General features: G+C 55.6%; 1 protein-coding gene across 1 annotated transcript; it reads left to right on the forward strand.

Annotated features, from left to right (window-relative positions):
• Nucleotides 1–9749: 9749 nt before the first annotated feature.
• POU4F3 (POU class 4 homeobox 3) lies at nt 9750–11049 on the forward strand (the record flags this gene model as incomplete). Its single annotated transcript, XM_084295389.1, has 2 exons — nt 9750–9869; nt 10165–11049. 2 exons carry the CDS (start codon nt 9750–9752, stop codon nt 11047–11049), a joined length of 1005 nt encoding a protein of 334 aa, XP_084151515.1.
• Nucleotides 11050–18771: the final 7722 nt, after the last annotated feature.

Genomic DNA, 18771 nt, shown 5'->3' on the forward strand with positions numbered 1-18771 from the left:
TGCTCGTGTGGAAAGGTCACCACGGGAAGTTCTGCTGAGAGACTTACCTGAACTATAATGTGGCCACTGTGTGTTATGTAACGTGGAGTACCAGGTCTGCTTTGCAGTCAGGATTTTCTTTTATTTTTCTAGTTACATGCAGATTATCAGGAGCTGGTACCAGCCCCACAGTTTCCTTTCACCACAGGCCTGTCACTGCTGCCCCAGCACCAGTGCAGCCCCTCTGAGCGAGCAGTGCTGTCTGGTATGGACGTGGCATTAAACCAACAAGCGGGGACAGCAGCGAAGTGGGAGCAGCAAAAAAGGAAAGGTGGGAGCAAAATTGCATCAGTGCTACACTAATGCCTCTGAGATTTCAGCACTCCGTATGTTTACATGTGCATATAAACACGTACGTATTTGCACACACGAGTATACGTGCATTTGCATATTTGTATATGTTATCTTAGGTGGAGTGGGGCAGACCTGGTCGGAGAGGGACTGACCTGCAGGAGCACGGGCGGCGTGTCCTGGTGGCCAGCCTGGCCCTGCAGCCCCTCCAGCCCCTGGAGCCAGGCTGCAGGCAGCAGTGGCTGCGGGGAAGGACAGTGCAGAGGTGTGCGTGTTCACCTATGGGAAAGACAGTATTTTCATCCCGGTACACAATTCAGCAGAATAGCTTGGGAAAACAGGCGGTGTGATAGACCTCGCATTGAAGGGGAGGTTTTTATACATAAACTTTGTGCTGCTTTGGAAATATTTCTTGCCCATAGGGCTTTCTAGGTGGGGTGTTTTCCTCTAAATATAAAGTTACTTAGGAACTTAAGTTTTTTCTTTGCCTGATCACAACAAGGCTTCTTGGTGGGTTTGATAGGTGAAAAACTATGCAAGAAGCAAAGAGATGTCACACGGAAGACAACATGCAGAGCTTCTAAAAATACAGCGTAATGCACGCAGCCGTAGAGCATCTGCGGTGGCAAAGGGAATTCAGCTGGTGTGTGTACAGCAGGCGCTGCCAGCGACGTGGCCCTGCAGAGCTGCCTCTTCAATAAAACATAGCTAAGTGGCAGAGGAAACTTTGGCTTGTCAACACCGACACCGTACGTGGGGCTTGCTGAGGGAGTGTAGCTAACACATGCACGCTTTGGCCAGTGACAATTTGTTTTCCCCGAACTCTGATATAGCGGTTGGTGTGACTTCTTTAATTAAAAATCCAGGAAATGTAAATGGATGAAGGGATGAGTTTAATGTCAGGTGACAGGATTTCTTCCCATCCCCCTCTGATTGTTACATTTTAATTTCAAATTTTAATGAAGATTTCAGAGAGCATTAATGTAAAAGGAATGTGAAGGCAGCACAAAGCTGAATAATTTTATAGAGCTACAGGGCACACAAGCATCCACCACCTCCCAAACATCCATGCTCCCTATAATTTTCAGCCTGTGGGCTATCAGTAGCTTTCAGGGGTGCAGATCTTGACAAACATTCCCTCCTGGACACAACACGTAATCCTCGGTGTGGGGTCCCATAGTGCTTTGTACAACTGGAACAAATTCAGAACGATTCCCAAGGCACATGTGATGGAAAATTGTTTGCTGGAGCATAGGAGCAGGAATGTGCTATGGGTTTGGTCATTAAACTGATAACCAGCTCGTCTGGGGATCCTGGGAGGAAAGTGCGTTGCTTGCTGCAGTGCCAGCTATGATATGGAGCCTGTGATGTGGAGGCAGGATTTAAGCAGCTTGACCTGCTCCTTGGGCTAGTTTTAAGATGCAGCAATGCTGATGGAATTTCCAGCTGTGTTGGACGCATAGATGAGAGGTTTTATAATAAGGACAAGTCATAAAATCCCTTTGGTTTGTGGAAACTCATTGGCACTGAGGATGTGTGTGAGGCTGAGTCCTGAACTCACGGTGCTTCAACACGATTTGCAATGTTTCAGAAGCCATTTAAAGGGGGGAGTGCAAAGCTGCCTCTCAGCATTCAAAAGGTTTTGATTTTTTTTTCTCCTACAGAAGCACGTAGTTTTTCTCATCTTTATGTTAATTATCATGGATTGCTTATTAATGAAGTGGAAATATTTGCTCTTTCTAGCTTGTGGATGATGGCCAAAATGTGGTAAATATGAGGCAAACGGGTAATGTTGGAGGGAATGCCTGAGGATGCTAAACTGCTTTCTCTGGCACTGTTTGCTTGAACTTGCTTGTTGCTGAATATTGCTGGCTAGTGTAATTTCACAAGTTTTTCCACCGTATGCTTTCTGTGGCTCCTTTAGCTGGATGTGGAGGCAAACACTGCTTGCTGAATCAGACGGAGGCTGCCTAGGAGTGTCTGCTTAAACACACGTTGAGCAGTCCCCATGCTGCTTTTGTTCAAGCAATAAACAGTCTCACAGCGACCAAAAGCACAGCTTCAGGCCAGTGAATTTGGGCAAAGCGGGAGGATTCTAAGTCCTTTCCTGGCTACATAATCTTTACTCCTTTGAAGGAAATACATTTTTAAATTTTGTTTAATATCTTAAGCTCTTTTCTGAAGGCAGCTTGTTTTCTAACTATGCTTCCATTTATTTTATTGTTTTCCAAACCAAGCTATTAATTTTTAAGTGTGTTCTGTTACAAAATGTCGCTGTTTAGACATTTGCCTAGGTTCATTTCACTACATTCACCTAAATAAAGGTGACTGCAGGAAAAGTAAGCCCTAAAAAACATAGATCCATAGAAAGGCTTAGGTTGGAAGGGACCTTAAAACCTGTTTACAGTTTTCATTTTTCATGTTGTCGGATGTTCCCTGTGTGTTGCTGTATTTTAGATAATGCAAAGAGCCTTCTGACCTGGAGCTGGGATTCAGAAGACCAGAAACGAAGCTTTTGTTCCATTGTTCAGTCTCTGCTTCAGACCCGTGCAGCTGAACCTGTTGTTCCTTTTTCTGGTTGGTTGGTTGGTTGGTTTTCCTTGGCTCATTCCCTTCACTTTCCCTATGTAGGGCTGAATCCAGGTCAGTGAAGTCAGCACAGGAGTTCCCAGTAGCCTCCCCAGCAGAGTCGTGTCAAGTCAGAGGTGATGTTTTGCTGGAATACATTTCAATTCAGTCCCATTACAATGCACGTCATTAGAAAGCAGCAGGAATCTTGGATTTGTGCTAGGGAAATGCAAGAGCTTAGAAGAAAACTTTGGGGGCAGTCCAGTAAAGAGGATCAATGTTGCTCTTTCTTCATACTCCCCAAGATTGCCCTTGCAAAGATACAGCTGTTTGACTTGTTGATTAGCAGAAACATTAGCAGACCTACTGTTTCAGGGCATGAATAATTAATGTTTGTTCCTCATTAATTTCTTGTGGAACAGAGTCTTGTTAGACTACATTTAGATGTATTTCTAGAATTAGGAGCAAATATAAGAAGAAAGAGATGCCTGACAGATAAGCACTCTGCTCTCCTCCCGCCTTGGAAAATATCGTCGTGTTGCTCATATTATCTTCATCAGAAATAGATAGGTTTTATTTTTAACAAGCACAGAAGTCTGCTTTGTTACAATTTTAATTTCAGGGAAAGATACAAGAAACAAGTTCTATAATTCATGCACATTACAAATGAGTACAAGGAAGACCTCCCAGCTAGCATGAACTGTCTGGCATCCTGCATCCCTGTTACCTCAAATCAAAACCTTGTTTACTGAAAAATTCAGGAATAAGATTGCGTCAGTTTCCCAAGTCGTGCAGTTGGAAGACAGGATGTTTACGCTGCTTACCTCCCATCACCCAAGCATTTCAGTGCTGCAGTGTAGCTTTGGCCCTTTTAATTTTCTAATACAGCCATAATATTCTTTTCTAGGAATACCTGCAAACACCTTACCTAGCCTTCTAGGACTGTCCGTGCCCCCTGTCTGTAATCACTAATGTAGCCAGAACTTTGATTTCTGATGGCTCCCCTGCATGTATCTAGAGGGAAGGAAAATTTAAAGGCAAAAGTTTTTGTTTGTTTTGTTTTAAACTACAGAAGGTGAGAGAGAGCCTTAATAATTTAATTTAAACAGCATGGACATCACAAGTATTTCCTCATTTCTCTTTTTGGAAAGAAGTTCTATTATTATTTCTGAAGAGCACATTCCTATGGGTTACCATTTGAATATTCCATATTCAAGCAAATGTGAGCCCCCTGATTCTTACATTAAAAAAAAAAATCTCACCTGATGGTGTCTAAAGGAAACTTTTAATAATATTAATGGACCTATCAATTAATCTATTTATTATTATTGTATGTCTGTTTCATATCTAGTGAGATAAAATGGCCAATTAAAATCCAATTTCACATCCAATTTTAATTTAGATTTTTGCTGTCAGGGCCCTCATGTTCTGCTCCTCACTCGGCAGCGTGCCCCAGGGCAGCCACCCGCTGCAGCACCGCACGCTGCGGCTCCTGCACTGCCGCCAGCGCCCAGGCAGCACTCACAGGGACGTGAGTGACATCCAGGGGACGTGGGGCAGCGTCAGAACAGGGAGCCACCCAGCTGCCCAAGGAAGGCCCTTGCTCGGAGCACACGGCATTGATCCGCTTCGGTGATGTCAGCTGAATTATATGGCCCGGGAAGGCTCCCTACCAGAGAAGATCAATACTGATGATGAGACAAGTACTTACTGGAAACCCGTTTAGTAAGAACCTTGCTCGTCTCATCAAGATGCTATGCCCTGTATCATTCTCTCAAATCCCCTTAAAGAAAGAGTGGTCTGGCAGTCACAGGACGGTTGAGAAAGTGTCATCGGCTGTGTTACTGTACGTGCTTACAGTTTTCTGACTGTTAATTTATTCTAATTACTCTCTCCCAAGCTCCAGCAAGCTTCAGGGTAGGCTGTCTGTCAGCTGGAGCTGTGTGTCCTGCTGCAGGTCCTTACCGTACAGGCGCGGCTGCTTGTGCCTCCTGTCAAGCACAGCGACGAGATAAGGCCCAGGTTCTCCTCCTGCTTCTCCACACACCAGCATCGCTGGGATCCTTTACCCTCCTGCACCGTGCCCCAGGCTGCTCAGACAGGCCCCAGGTGCAGCGGGGCTGCACATCAAACACACACTGGAAATGTTCATTTGTTTTTAGTGTTGGGCATCATTAAGCAATTTGGACCTGCGGGGTTTCACCAGAGGGGTGAGGGATGTGCTGCTGAACGGCAGCGGGCTGTGCCTTTGGCTGTGCAGCCAGCCCTCCCTGCGCACCTTGGCTGCCCCTGCAGGAGCCCTGCAGCCTCCCAGCCCTGCAGCCCCCAGGCTCTCCCTGCCTCAGTAGCGGGACGCGGGGACCCGGGCACAGCAAGGAGCAGGAGAGCTGGGAAGCCCAGCTGAAAGGAGGGATGTGTTTTTTCTTGGAACCTGGTGTGAGGTGTCACTGGTGCAGGGCCTTGCCGAGGCTATCTGCCGAGTGGCAGCTTCGTGGTGACACCACTCACAGCTTTCTGTGCCGACACGGGACCAGTTTCCATCCCAACCACACCTCAATTAAAAGCTTCCCAGGATGAGGCCGGTCCTTCCCTAACCCCTCAAGCTCCTCTCTAAAATACCCTCTCACCACCTCTTGTTTTCTCAAGCTCTCCTGAGTCAAGGCCCCGGGTGACATCTCGCTGTGCAGAGGTGGAGGTAAGCCTCCAGCAAAGCCCTGTCTCTGCAGAACCCCCTGTTGCTTTCAACCCTGTGGAGGTATGGGCTTCCTAAACCCGAGCGCTGGGAGTGTTACCCTATAGCCTGAGAGACTTCCTCTCTTTAGGCCGGTTTCCTTTGGAAGTCTGACACTGTGCGGCCTCGCTACTGAGCCGGGCAGCTCCTGTAACTTAGCAACTTTCTTTTTGCTTTGTTAAGTTGGGCTCTTCAATCTCCTTAATGAATAAGAGAATCAAGCCAGGTAATTGATGCTTGGCCGTTTAGCTGATGAATAATTGACTGTCTGGGTAATCCTAGATATTTCCTCGATCAGATTGTGCAGTGGAACAGCCATATCATGCTGTGTGCAGCGTTGCTTGCTCATTCGTGGGGCTGGAAATGTGCTTCGTAAACCCAGGTTCTGCAGGAACCTGCACAAGTCAGCACTCTTCACTCTTCCTCCAAGCAGACAATTTGTGATAAGACGCTGCATCTCAGCAAAAAGAACTTATGACTTGAATCTTGAATGAAAAATGAAAAATATTATTTCTAAAACAGACATAATTTTCAGATGCACAGTAAAGAAAAATACTAGGGACTAACAAAGAAATCCTCCCCTTTCAGGCTTCTTCGTGGCCAGGGCAGGGGATCTAGTTTTCCATGGTAGGAAGCAGAAGGCAGGTATAAACTATTGTGTTCACCCTGTGAGGACAAGGGAAATATCTTTGTGTTTGGTATGCGTGCTTCAGCTCACTCGTACATCTTGAAATGTAAACTATCACAGCAGTATGCTTTTGGGTTTGCAGGAAATTATGTGGTTGTTGTAAATCGCAATTGAGGAAATTTTCATGGGTCATTTTGGCTTTGTGATTGTGTTAAGTAGTGCTATTTACAGCCCATTGTAGAGAATATATGAGAACGACCTGTGGTTAAATAACATACTGCTATATTTCAAAGCTTTCCGTCAGTCCTGTGTAAGCGTTTACTACATAATTCCTAAACTCAATTATATAATGAAACTGAGCCTATTGACAACTCGCTGACTGTGATGGGCTTTGAATTAAAGTCTAAATGAGAACAGAATATTTTGATGTATTAGGAAAATGGGTAATGATCTTTGAATTGTGACACTGAACAAGACCGCACGGCGGGTAAAATGCACGCTTTTAATCTGACTTCTACCTTCAGATTTTCAATGACTCACCAGTGATGTTTCATCAGGGTATGGGTCTGGTGTTTTTTTTTCCTTCCAGAACTACCATTAATTATTTACCAGTAGGTGAATGATCTCTGAAATCTATTGCAGTGACACCTTTGAGTCTGCAGATAGTTTCTGATGGCAAACCATCTGGGCTCTTTTAACTTGTTATTGTTTATCCTTTGGACTTCTCTCCTCTGTTTGTAAGGTGTAACGTCAGTAGACGGGGCCAGGAGCATCAATATTTTACAGCTTTAATTAAAGGGAGCTCGGCAGCTAGGTTACCCAGTCCGGTTTCTTTCAGAACAGCTGCCTGCGGGAGGGAAGGGGAAGGGGAAGGGGAAGGGGAAGGCTGTCCTTACCAGGGGCAGTCGGCAAGCTGCGTTCTCGGGGTGTGCTGCTGCGGCGCCACCCCAGCCCGAGCTCTCCATCCAAGCCTGTGGCGCTTGGCTGCAGCGCAGCGTCTGAGCAGCGCCTGCCCTTTCACGCGGGATGGGAAAAGGAGCTCGCTGAGGGCTCCGGCAGCTCCGTGCTCGAGAGGGAAGGCTGGCAACAGCCGAGGGACGGAAGAGGAGAGCATCGGCCCCCTGCAAACGCTCTCGGAGCTGGGGGGGGGGGAAACGTGCTCTGGCGAGCAGGCAGTACCTCCAGCTTCACAGCACTCTGCTTGTATCCTCTTATTTATTTACGTTAACCAGCCAGGCCTAAATAAAGGGAGGATTCCAAACAAAACAAAGGTCTGAAATTCATCCCTCTATTAATTACTTCCACCAAAGCGGGGCTGCCTATAAATATGGTGCCACTTTAGATAAAACTTTCATGCAGCTATTTAGGCCCTTTGAAATATAAATGATTTCCTTTAAATTTTTTATCATAAATCAGGGCAGGGAGCTGTGCGGCAGCACGCCGCCTCCCCCTCGACGGCAGGAGGCTGCTCCGCCGAGCCCCGTGCCTGCAGCCCCGACCCGCGCCGCGCCGCGCCCGGCCGCTGTCCGCGGTGCTGCCGGCCCGGCCCGGCCCCTGCCCGTTCCAGTTCCCGTGCCCGTTCCTGTGCCCGTGCCCGTTCCAGTTCCCGGCCCCGTTCCCGGCCCCGGGGGGCTCGCCCCGGCCGCCTGTTCGGCGAGGAAGGGCTTTTTCCTGCGCCGAGCCCGGTCGGCGCGGGGAGGAGAGCACTGGGTACGGCCTGGGGCTGTGCAACTTCCTCCTTGGAGCGGGTTACCGAGCAGGCTGCTGCCCCCTTAGCCCTCATTGTCCCTTGCTGTGCGATGTGGAGGCAGGACTTTGTGAGTGTACTCGGGGTATGTGGGTGTCTCCTGAACGAAGGGCATCTCCCCACGGGAGCTGTGCCTCTGTTTTCCTCTGGCCGCATCCAAGCTTGTCAGGAAACCAAGCCAGCACGTCCTTTGGCTCTTGTTCGGTGTGCATTAGGGCTCATAAAGCTCTTGGAAACTCTAAAGCTGGGCGTAGATTTTATTTTTGCTTAAGAACGGGAAATTTCACGCTTGCAAAATGCTTAAGTTCACGGACCATCAAGTCTGGTAGGTGTCACGTCTGACCATGTGCGACGATTATGAGAAATCGAAAATAAAGCAACTGCTCCGAAGGAGAATTATGCCCACCTCCAGCCTATTTGGGGCGCTTGGGAGTGGAGTTGCCTGCTCTGAGCACGGCTCAGCTCGGATTCCCGGGGCAGCCTGCGAGGGGCTTACCTCGCCCAGCAGCCTCCCGACCCGGCCGCGGGGCGCCTCGGAGCCCTGCCGGGACCTGAAGCTGCGCCCACGACGTTTAGGAAGCCCCGCGGTCTGCCCACGCGCGGTTTCCTATGAAAACAAATTCCTCGATGGCAATATTTCCTTGCGTTATCTTGACCTCAACGGAAATGTCGCCCCCCCGTAATGTTGTACCCTCGTAACGCCGACAAACGCTGAAATCAGCGGAATTTTACTCCCCGGGTCCCTCCTCTCGTGTAACGCGGCCGTACTGCGGCCCCGGGGCCTGACCCCGCGGCCCCGGTTTCAGGGGAGATTTGCCCGAGTGAGGGGCGCAGGACGGGCCCGGCAGCGGGGGGGGCACCGGGGCTGCCCGGGGGGCGCAGCCCGAGCCCGGCTCCCTGGGCGGCGCGGGGCGTTTGCTGTGGCGGCGCCTGGGGGGAGCTGGGGGCGCCGCCGCCTTTCCAGTTTGCCGAGCAGCTCGTGCGGTGCTCAGCCAGGGCTGCAGGGGCTCTGTGAGCCGTGCGGGAACCTCGTGTGAACCTCGGCACCGGCGGCCCTGCGGGAGCCCCCCCGCGCCCGGGCCCGGGATGCGGGCTCTGCTCTCCTCCTGGCCGAGTCCAAGGAGCCGCCGGGCCCTGGCCGGGCCTCGCCCGTGTTCCGCGCTGTCGGGGAGAAACTTGTCCCCGCCGCCCCCTTCCCCGGCACCGGCTGCCCCGCGCCCCCCGGCCGCTCCTGGCGGGCTGCCCCGGCCTCTCGCCGGGCGGGCAGGGCCCGGCGCTCCCCCCGACGGCCGCCGCCGGCGGCAGCTCCCGGGCTGCGGCCGGGGCGCTTCGAGGGCGGCGGGCGCGGCCCCTCCGCTCCCCGCCGGGCCTGCCCGGCACTGCTCGGCCCTGCCCGGCCGGGGGCTGCCCGCCGCCCCCCTCCCCTCCCCTCCGGTTCCGCCCCGCGCCGGTGAGCGGCCCGGCCCCGACGGCGCGTCCGGGCGGCCGCGGGGGCTGGGCTGCGGGGCGCGGGGCTCGGCGCTGCCCCGGTGCCGGTGCCCTCCGGTGCCGCCCCGCAGCACGCCTGCGCGGGGCCCGGGGCTGGCAGGCAGCGTGTAAGATGAGTGAAGGAGCGGGTGGGGGGGGCGCGAGCGGGCGCGGAGAGGGAAGCTCTGTCATTGAAAATAGCTCACTTTGACAGTGGCGAGGCAGAGAGACAACCCTGAGCCGATGTCACGGGCTGCCTACCTGCGAGGTGTGCAAAGATGATGGCCATGAACGCCAAGCAGCCCTTCACCATGCACGCTGCCCTCCAGGAGCCCAAGTACTCCAGCCTGCACTCCAGCTCGGAGGCTATGCGCAGAGTTTGCCTCCCAGCCCCGCAGGTATGTAGATTAAGCATAATTACCGCTTTAAGGCACAATTTTTGACAGGCACTCGCTTAATGTTTTTTTCATGTCACCAGAACAATCGCGTATCTCCGAGCCTCTCTCTCCCCCCCTCTCCCCTCTCCCTCTCGCTCTCGTCTCTGATCCACACGTCTCTTCGAGCAAAGCTTCTGCCTTCATATTAATTTTTATGACCTGAGCTTTGAGGAGGAATCTCTGTGCTCGGCAAGGTTTTTAATCCGGAGATGACAGTATTCCCCACTGACTCCACTATGCGCATTCTTGCTCGCAGCTCCAGGGCAATATATTTGGAAGCTTTGATGAGAGCCTGCTGGCCCGCGCGGAGGCTCTGGCGGCCGTCGACATCGTCTCCCACGGCAAGAGCCACCCCTTCAAGCCGGACGCCACCTACCACACCATGAGCAGCGTCCCCTGCACCTCGGCCGCCCCCGCCGCCCTGCCGCACCCCGCGGCGCTCACCTCGCACCCGCACCACGCCGCGCACCCGGCGCTGGACGCCGACCTCCTGGAGCACCTCTCGCCCTCGCTGGCCGTCGGCGGCCTGCCCGAGCCCCCGCCCGTGCCGCCGCCGCTGCCGCCGCACCCGCTGGGCGCCATGGGCCACCTGGCCGTGGGCATGGGCCCGCCGGGGGGCCCCGCGCCGCCGCTGCCCGCCGCGCCCCCCTGCCTGCCCGACGTGGAGTCCGACCCGCGCGAGCTCGAGGCCTTCGCCGAGCGCTTCAAGCAGCGCCGCATCAAGCTGGGGGTGACCCAGGCCGACGTGGGGGCGGCCCTGGCCAACCTGAAGATCCCGGGCGTGGGCTCGCTCAGCCAGAGCACCATCTGCCGCTTCGAGTCGCTGACGCTGTCGCACAACAACATGACGGCGCTGCGCCCGGTGCTGCAGGCCTGGCTGGAGGAGGCCGAGGCCGCGCACCGCGACCGCGCCGCCAAGCCCGAGCTCTTCGCGGGCGCCGAGCGCAAGCGCAAGCGGACCTCGATCGCCGCGCCCGAGAAGCGCTCGCTGGAGGCCTACTTCGCGCTGCAGCCGCGGCCGTCCTCCGAGAAGATCGCCGCCATCGCCGAGAAGCTGGACCTCAAGAAGAACGTGGTGCGCGTCTGGTTCTGCAACCAGCGCCAGAAGCAGAAGCGCATGAAGTACTCGGCCGTGCACTGACGGCGGCCCCGGCCCCGCCGCCCCGACGGCTCCGCACCGCGGCTGCGGCGGGACGGGACGGGGCGAGGCCGCGCGGCCCCGCCGAGCGCCCGGACGGGGCGGGCCGGGCCGCCACCAGCCCCCCCCCCGAGCCCCCCGGCACGGCCGAGGCGCCCCGGCCCCGGGCCCCCCGCTCCGCCGCCCCGCGGCACCGACGGCTGCCGGGGCCGGGCCGCCGAGCGGGGCCGTTCCGCGGTGCCCGGACCCGGCGTGGCGGAGCGAGGAGCGGCTTTCGGAGGCTCGCCCGCACCGGAGCCGAGCCCCGCGGCCGCGCTCCGCGCCCCTCCCGGTCTGTGCGTCCCGCCCGCCCCGTCCCGTCCCGTCCCGTCCCGACCCTCCGCGGAGAGCTCCGGCACGAGCGCTCTTCCCCACCTCGACTCTGGAATAAAGGCTTTATTTTTCAACCCGAAGGGGCCGTGTCTTTTCTGGCTCCCTCTCGTGTCCCGAGCTGGGCGGACGGCGCCGGGAGGACGAAGGAAACGCGCGCGAGTGCGAGAACAACGAAAAGCCGCCGGCGGTGCGACTCCCCCGGGAAGCGGGACCAGGCTTCGCCCCGCCGGGCCCCCGTTGTGCTGTGGGCGCCGCCACCCCCGGCACGGGCGACCTGTGCCCGGTGCCCGGTGCCCGGTGCCGGTGCCCGGTGCCCGCCGCGGCTACGCGCGGGGCCGCAGCCCCTCCGCCGGGCTTCGAACAAAAACTCACCCAAAGAGCACCTACCGCGGGTTCATTTCAGATGCTGTTTAAGAGGGGAAAAGGCTTTTATTTATGATTCCCAGAAGCACCTTAACGATTAAAAATTAATGGTGGAAGCGCTCTTCTGAATATTTCACTTCGGCGTTTCACTGAGTGGCAAACACCGAGCCGCGGAGCCGGGCCCCCCCCTCCTGCCCCATTAGGCAGCGCCCTGACAAACTCAGCCTTTTAATTGCGGGGCGCGGGAAGCCTGAACGCTCCCTGGCTCCGGGTGCTTCCAATCGGCCCCAATGATTTTCCCCCAATCAAACGTCCTTTAATAATAAATGCCCTCATGCCATTACATTATATTGCGGGTTCTGAAAATTTAAAATAAGGGTGATGCAATATTAATTGCCTGCCGGAGTATAAAAAGGGCAGAAGGCGATTCAGACGGCATCTTTTCCCCGCCGTCCACTAGGACTTCACCAGATCCTCTCCGAGGCAGGGCCGGCGGCGCTGCCGGGGCTCGGAGCGGGCACTGTGCTGTAGGAAGGCCAGGTAAGAGCCGTTTCCACCTCGCCCCATTCCCGCTCACGGCTGCCGGCGCCTCCCGCGGGGCTGCGGTGCCCTGAGAGCCGCCGGGAGGGGGCCGGGGCCGCCCGGTCCGTGCCGGGCCGTGCGAGCCGCCAGGGCCGGGCCGGGAGCAGCCCGCGGGGCGCTGCCGGAGGCTGCGGGGCTGAGCTCGCCGCCCCCCGTCCCGCAGCCCGCGGCCGGTGCCAGCAGCTCTCCGGACAGGAGGTGCCCGGGAGCCGCGGAGAGGAACACCCACACCCGCACCCACACCCGCACCCACACCCGCACCCGCACCGCACCCGCACCGCACCCGGGCCGTGCTGCTGCCGGCGGCACGTCGCAGCCTCACGGCGTTTGGCTTCCAGCAAGGCTCAGGAATAACTTCAAGCCTCCTAGCGCTGCCCTCAGACGGGTGTACGATTCTCTCCAGCCTGTGTTAAACCCAGCTCAGCCAGGTTTAGCTCACGTAGCCTGTGTTTCTGCTCACTGGTATTTATTAAGCCTACGCTGCAGCTGTGGTGCCCTTCTCACCTGTTCACTTCTGGAAGGGAAATGGGACCGTGCTTGTTCTTACAGCAGCAAAGGTGTCCACAAGGTTTTATTTTTTGTGACTGTTCTTATTTTGCCCATGTTTGTGTGACAATTTTGCATTTGTCCTTTTTGGCCAGGTCCCAAAAATGGCTTAAAGATGTAAAACAACTCCTAAATGAACTTTAGACCTCAAAATCTACAATTACTCTCCCTGAAACAAGAGCTCCCGTGTGCTCCTTCTCTCCTTCACATGTGCTGGCCAGTGAGGTCTGAGGCACCTGATCCTTCTTGCTTGTCCTCCTCTGCTCCCAGTTCCTCTCCGCACGGAGACAGCTGCCCCGAGAGGAGCTCCCCGTGGCTCAGGCTGAGATGATTCCCCTTGCCCAGATTTCACTCTCTGTGAATTCCAGGTTTCTTTCTACTCTCCACGTGCTGTTCTGTGCCTTGCTCTGCCCAGATGTGACACACAGGACCTGAGTGCTTCACTTGGGGTTTTTCCTTGGAGCTCAGGTACGTTTTGTTTTAACCACCGTTGATGCCTAAGTCTTTCACTGGGTTTGGCTGTCAAAGCTCCGGCTCCAGGTGCATACACTGAATATGAAACTCATCTGATCCTCCTGGAGCTGAGGAATAAGTTCTTTTGACTGCAGCGGGAATAGTTTGGAACTGGTATTTGTTGCTGAGGAGGCACGAAGCAACGGCACATATTTTCTTCCTGGTGTAGGGGGCTGTGCCCTGAAGCTGGGAAACAAAGCCAAGGGGTGATCAGGGAAGGGTCACGGCTGTGCCTGGCTCCATCCTTCCCCTGGGGAGCCCCTGGGCACCGGCTCCACCCCAGCTTTTTTGGCCCAGCTCCCTCTGAGGCGGGCAGGCGGGGGGCACCTCACCCTATGCGGGTGCCAGTTCGGGAGGAGCTGCTGCCAAAATGCAGCCCCTCGTACCCCTGTTCACCTCCAGCCGTGTGAGGATGCAGGATTCCCGCTTCCACAGAGGGCTTGGGCTCTTGCTGCTGCCCAGTGGGTCTGTGGCAAACACCCTGTGATAGTTAATTCCTTAACACCCCTCAAACATACAGGCAAAAGCTCCCCCCAGCCCTGTTAAAACAAAACCATCCAGGCCAGTCTGCTGCCCTGGCGAGCAGGGGAGCTGCCTTCAAACGGCAGCCTTGGCAGAAAGCAGAAAGTGAAACCTGGCCTGAGCTGGAAGATGGGCAGCGGAGAAAAATGCTCAGTAAAGCACATGCGTTTGAGACAAAGATCCAGCAGGCAAATCCCTTTATACGGTTTCTGAACCACTAACAATTGATTTATTATTTTTTTTCCCCATTCCGTGCTTGTTCCTTAATATCCTGCTTTCTGTCTCCCGGGGACTGCGCACGAGAGATGAAAGCAAAGAAAACCAAACAAGCCATTGGCGGTGCTCACTCAATTGATTTTTACACAAAATTTGCCTTCATGCACGAAGGATAGAAAAATGATCCCATTAATAATGAATAACAAAAACAAATGCAGGGAGGAAATCAATAGAAGCACATCTGATATCACAGGGAGATGTGCGAGGGGGCCCCAGACGCACAACGGCAGGGGCAGGAGGAGCAGGGGGCAATGGGATCGGGGACCCCCGGCCCCTGCCCTGTGCCGCTGGGGGGGTGGCCCAGGCTTTGGCCCCTGCTCTGGTGGGTTTGTTTTGCCATCCACAACAGTTAAGGTGAGGAGCACCGCCTGCACCTGGCAGGTGTGGGACCTGCAGGTTATACAGGCATCACGGAGCTGTTCGGTGACAGCTGGGCTTGGGGTTGGAGAAACCTTAGCCCTAGCACAGCCTGCTTAGCCTTGAACTTGTCCTAACGTTGCCCATCCCATCCCTATCCCATCCCGTCCCATCCCATCCTGTCCCATCCCCATCCCAATCCCAGCCCAGCTGCCCCAACCCCCATGTGGGGATGTTTCAGCGCCGCACCCGGTCCATCTCTTCCCCACAGACGACCTCAGACGCTGGGGTTTTGCTGCAGAGCCCGGTGGGCCCCGGGCAGCACAAGTTGGTGTTGGCCCATCCCTGCCTCAACAAACGCCGTGCTCAGCTCAGCAGAAATGGGGCTTCCCTCTCCTTCCTCCCCTTCTTGCAACTCCAGGCAGTCTGGGGACACCGAGGACTCGTTGCCACAGGCTGCATGTGGGCATTCAGAGCAAACACAGAGCTCTGTGGAAATGCACTGCCTCAAACCCATGCTGCTTTACACCGATACAGAGCAGCAGCAATCGGTTGCAGTCCTGCAGGTTTTCCAGTTATTTTCAGAACAGAGCGTTTTAAAGCAATTAAGTGAATTTGTCTTTAATGCCAGTAGTTGTGCTCTGCATTTTGCCTGGAAATGTTAGTTAGTTTTATTCCGCCATCAAGACATGACTTAGGCTTTGTTTCTAAAGTAAATGTAGAACTATAGATGGAGATACGTGTCATAACGTTTTGTGGAGGAATGAAACAATATGCAGATGAAAATGAAATGCTTTGTTTTAAAATCCAAATAGAATTAAAAATGTACAATAATGCTATATAAATCTAGATCAACTGTTGTAAAATAGTACTGACACCAGCTAAACGTCGCCAACCTGCCTGGTGAAAATGAAGCCCTGAATGCAGCATGTCAGGAACACCCGCACCCTCCTCTCACGCCGCAGAGGCTGCGGGTGCTCAGGGTCAGCCAGGTGCCAGACATTGATTTCTGGTGTGCGTGGACACAGGTGGCAGGGATCAGGCAGCGCTGGCACTGGTGTGAGATCAGAACGGAACAGCCTACGTGGAAGCGGACTTCTCATCTGCAGCTCTGCCCTCTCTGCCAGGGGCTTGTTGCAGACCAATGAAATGGTTCTGGGATGTGGAGGTAACAGGAACACATTCAGGAACGTTTAACAGTTCAGTGCCCTGCTGCTTCATCCCAAGGACGGGGTCCCACAGCCGGTGTGTGCTGAAGGAGAACACCAGGCGGCTGGACACAGAGCCTGCAGGGACTGGGCCGGGGCTGCAGAGCGTGGGCTTGCGGGGCGACCCCCGACGGCCCCAGCCGGGTTCCTTCCCCCCGCACCTTCGGTCCCTGCCACGGGAGCGCCCAGCGCCGCCCTGTCCCCAGGCAGGGGGATCGGGGATCAGCTCCCTGCCCCCCGGCACCGCCCGGCCCCGGCAGCCCCCGCAGCACCCCTGGGCGCCGCCCTGCGGGTGGGTGGCTCTGGGTGCCCGAGGCGTGCCGTACCCCTCCACCCACTCACTTTCCCAATGGAAAAGCTGGGACAGAAACCGAGCCATCACCCACCAAAAGAGCAAAGCGTTCGGATAGTGCAAAGGCACTAAATAATTCAGCACCTATTTAAAAGCACAGCGTTTTGTAATTTCAGTGGAACCGCCCCGGTTTGACTCCCCACATCTTCGGCGTGGAAGGAGATGCTCCCAGCAGGCAGGTGAGCTGCTCTGTTCAGGAGAGAAAGAGGCAGGGAGCAGGTGGGGAGGTTAATCACACTGTCAGCATTTACTTGCTTTTTAAACTTGCATGAGTTTGGAGATCAAAATGGAGAAGAGATGTAGGGCAGATGGATTTGCAGGGAAACCTTTGATTTTTCTCCTCCTGAGGACGGTGTGTCTAATGCATGCGTTCTGTGAGTTTACCAGGTCCTTGTTTACACGGCATAAGCCCTGCCTCCAGGACCTGGAAGCACCGGGAAGGCACCCAGGGAGGACTGGGGTGCAGGGGACGTGTCTGCACCCATGGGTGGCTGGGAGGGGCCCCACCAAGGACACCACGCTGGGGACATCGCCCCGGGATGAAGTTGTCCGCTGGGGACTGCGCTGCTGGGCCGCTTCTGAGCAACAGACGGTCTCTGCAGAAACAGGCTCAGAGTTACCCTGGCAGAGCTGCCTGTGCCTTTGCAAATGAGAGTGAGTGTGATTTAATGGATTTCTGCTTGATTGTGTGTGCAGAAAATGCATCTCCACCCGGGAGGAGAGGAACCGCGTGCTGCCAATACGCCTGGGCTCCAGCTCCTCTGATCCCTGCGGGACCGCGGGCGGCTGCGGGCAGCAGGTGCCGGTGCTGCAGCTGGGGGCTCACCCCAGTGCCCGGCCCTGCAGAGCCCCCCCACCTCACCGCAGGCGTCCCAGTGCCTTGTGGCTGCATCCTGAGGTTGCTCCCAAGCAGCAGCCGGAGCCACTTGTGCTGTGGGCAGAAGGCAGTACGCTGGCACCGGAGCCCGGGGCCAAGGTCAGCGCTCTCCGCCGGACACCGGCTGCGCAGAGCTCACCGGCCGCTCACACCGCCAGAGGCAACGCGAAGTGCAGGGACAGCAGCGCGCTTGGGCTTGGCTGAGCTACTTGTTCTGAAAGGGAAGCCAAATGGGTTGGAGCTGTTTGTGCTTTCAGACACCCAGCGAGCAGAGCCACACGCAGAAGCTGAAGTATTTATGGCACACAAAGAACATCCCTTTCATCTTCAGTGTTTGAAATCTTCCTTCAGAGCCACCTGTGGGACAGTGCTGCACGCAGCTTGCCCAAACACTCTGTGTAATTCGCACAACAAAAACCACATAAAAGAACGTTAGGCCTGGAGGACAAACCCCCTGAAAAATCAGGAACACTTTCAGCACGAGGACTGAATTTTCAGGGCCTGCATGGGATGCGCACGGCTGCTCCAGCGGGGTGTCAGCACTCACGGCCACTTGCCAGAGCCCAGGGCCCTCCTGCAGGCCCCTGGCAGCGCTCTGCCCAGTGCAGCGGGCCCCGAGCAGCCCCGACCCCGCCTGGGTGCCGGTGGGGCTGCGTGCCCGGACCCTGGGGCTGGCCATCAGCTGGGGACAGCAACCTGCACGGAGCTCCTGGCACAGCCCCACCATGAGCGCTCCTTGCGCAGGGAACAGGAACCAGATGTGGCTAGGGTCTGAGTCAGAGACAGCATTTAAAGTTTGAGACCTTGGTTGATTCTGAATACGTTTGTTTTTCCCCAAACGCCACAACAGATTAGTCTACAAACATTGCCACAGCATGGCCTGAGCGCAGCTCTCTGCCTCTACACAAACAAACAGGAATGCAGAACTCCACCGTCCTTCTTCAGGTAATGCAGTGAGAACATGTAAAAGCACCTGAGAAAACATCCAAGCTCCTGCTTGTTTCCTGGTTGGTTTTATGCTCTGCCTCAGGGCTGGGCAATGGCAGGGGGCAGCTGACGGGCAGAAGGGCTGTGCTGCCCCCCCCCAGCCCTGTGCTGGATGAGGAACGGGACGGGCGGCTGCAGACGGATCAAGAGAGGCGAGGGGGAGCTGGGACCAGCTCCAGGGGGTCAGCCCCGGTGCTGGGGCTGCCGATGGCACGGCAATGCCTCACAGCTCAGAATGCGGCGAGCAGTATCAGTGTAAAGAGGGAAGGAAATACTCAGAAATACTTGTATTGCTGGGCTTTTAGAAGGGTGAGAAAGGTGATATTTTTCCCAGTAGCTTTCTAAAAGGAAGGGAGCAGTGAAAGCACCTGCAGCATTTTGGACAGAGTGAAGCATTTTCTGTGTCAGAGATGCCAGGGAAGGAGGAGCCGCTCGCTTCCCGTGCGGTGAAGCAGCCCGCAGCGCCTCCCACCCAGGGCAGCTCCGGCTGGAGGTGGCGACCTGGTGCCCTGCCCCGCGCCAGGCTGTGTGGCCACCTCCAGCTGCAGCATGGTCCTGGGAGGCCGCGGAGGGGGGCCCCTTCCAGCCCCATGCCTACAAGGCCTGGGCAGCCAGAGGGTGTAGGAAAGCTGCCTGGGGTCCCGCGCAAACAGGGCGAGTGAGTTAGTCAGGTCATATCAGCAGCTCCACATTGAGACGGGCTGGGTGCCACGTGCGTGCACATTAACATGGAAAACACATTAGTCCCCGCCGCTGAAACACGAGGAAAT

The sequence above is a fragment of the Netta rufina genome (genome assembly GCF_964035555.1).
Source record: "Netta rufina genome assembly, chromosome: 14".
Lineage (NCBI taxonomy): Eukaryota > Metazoa > Chordata > Aves > Anseriformes > Anatidae > Netta > Netta rufina.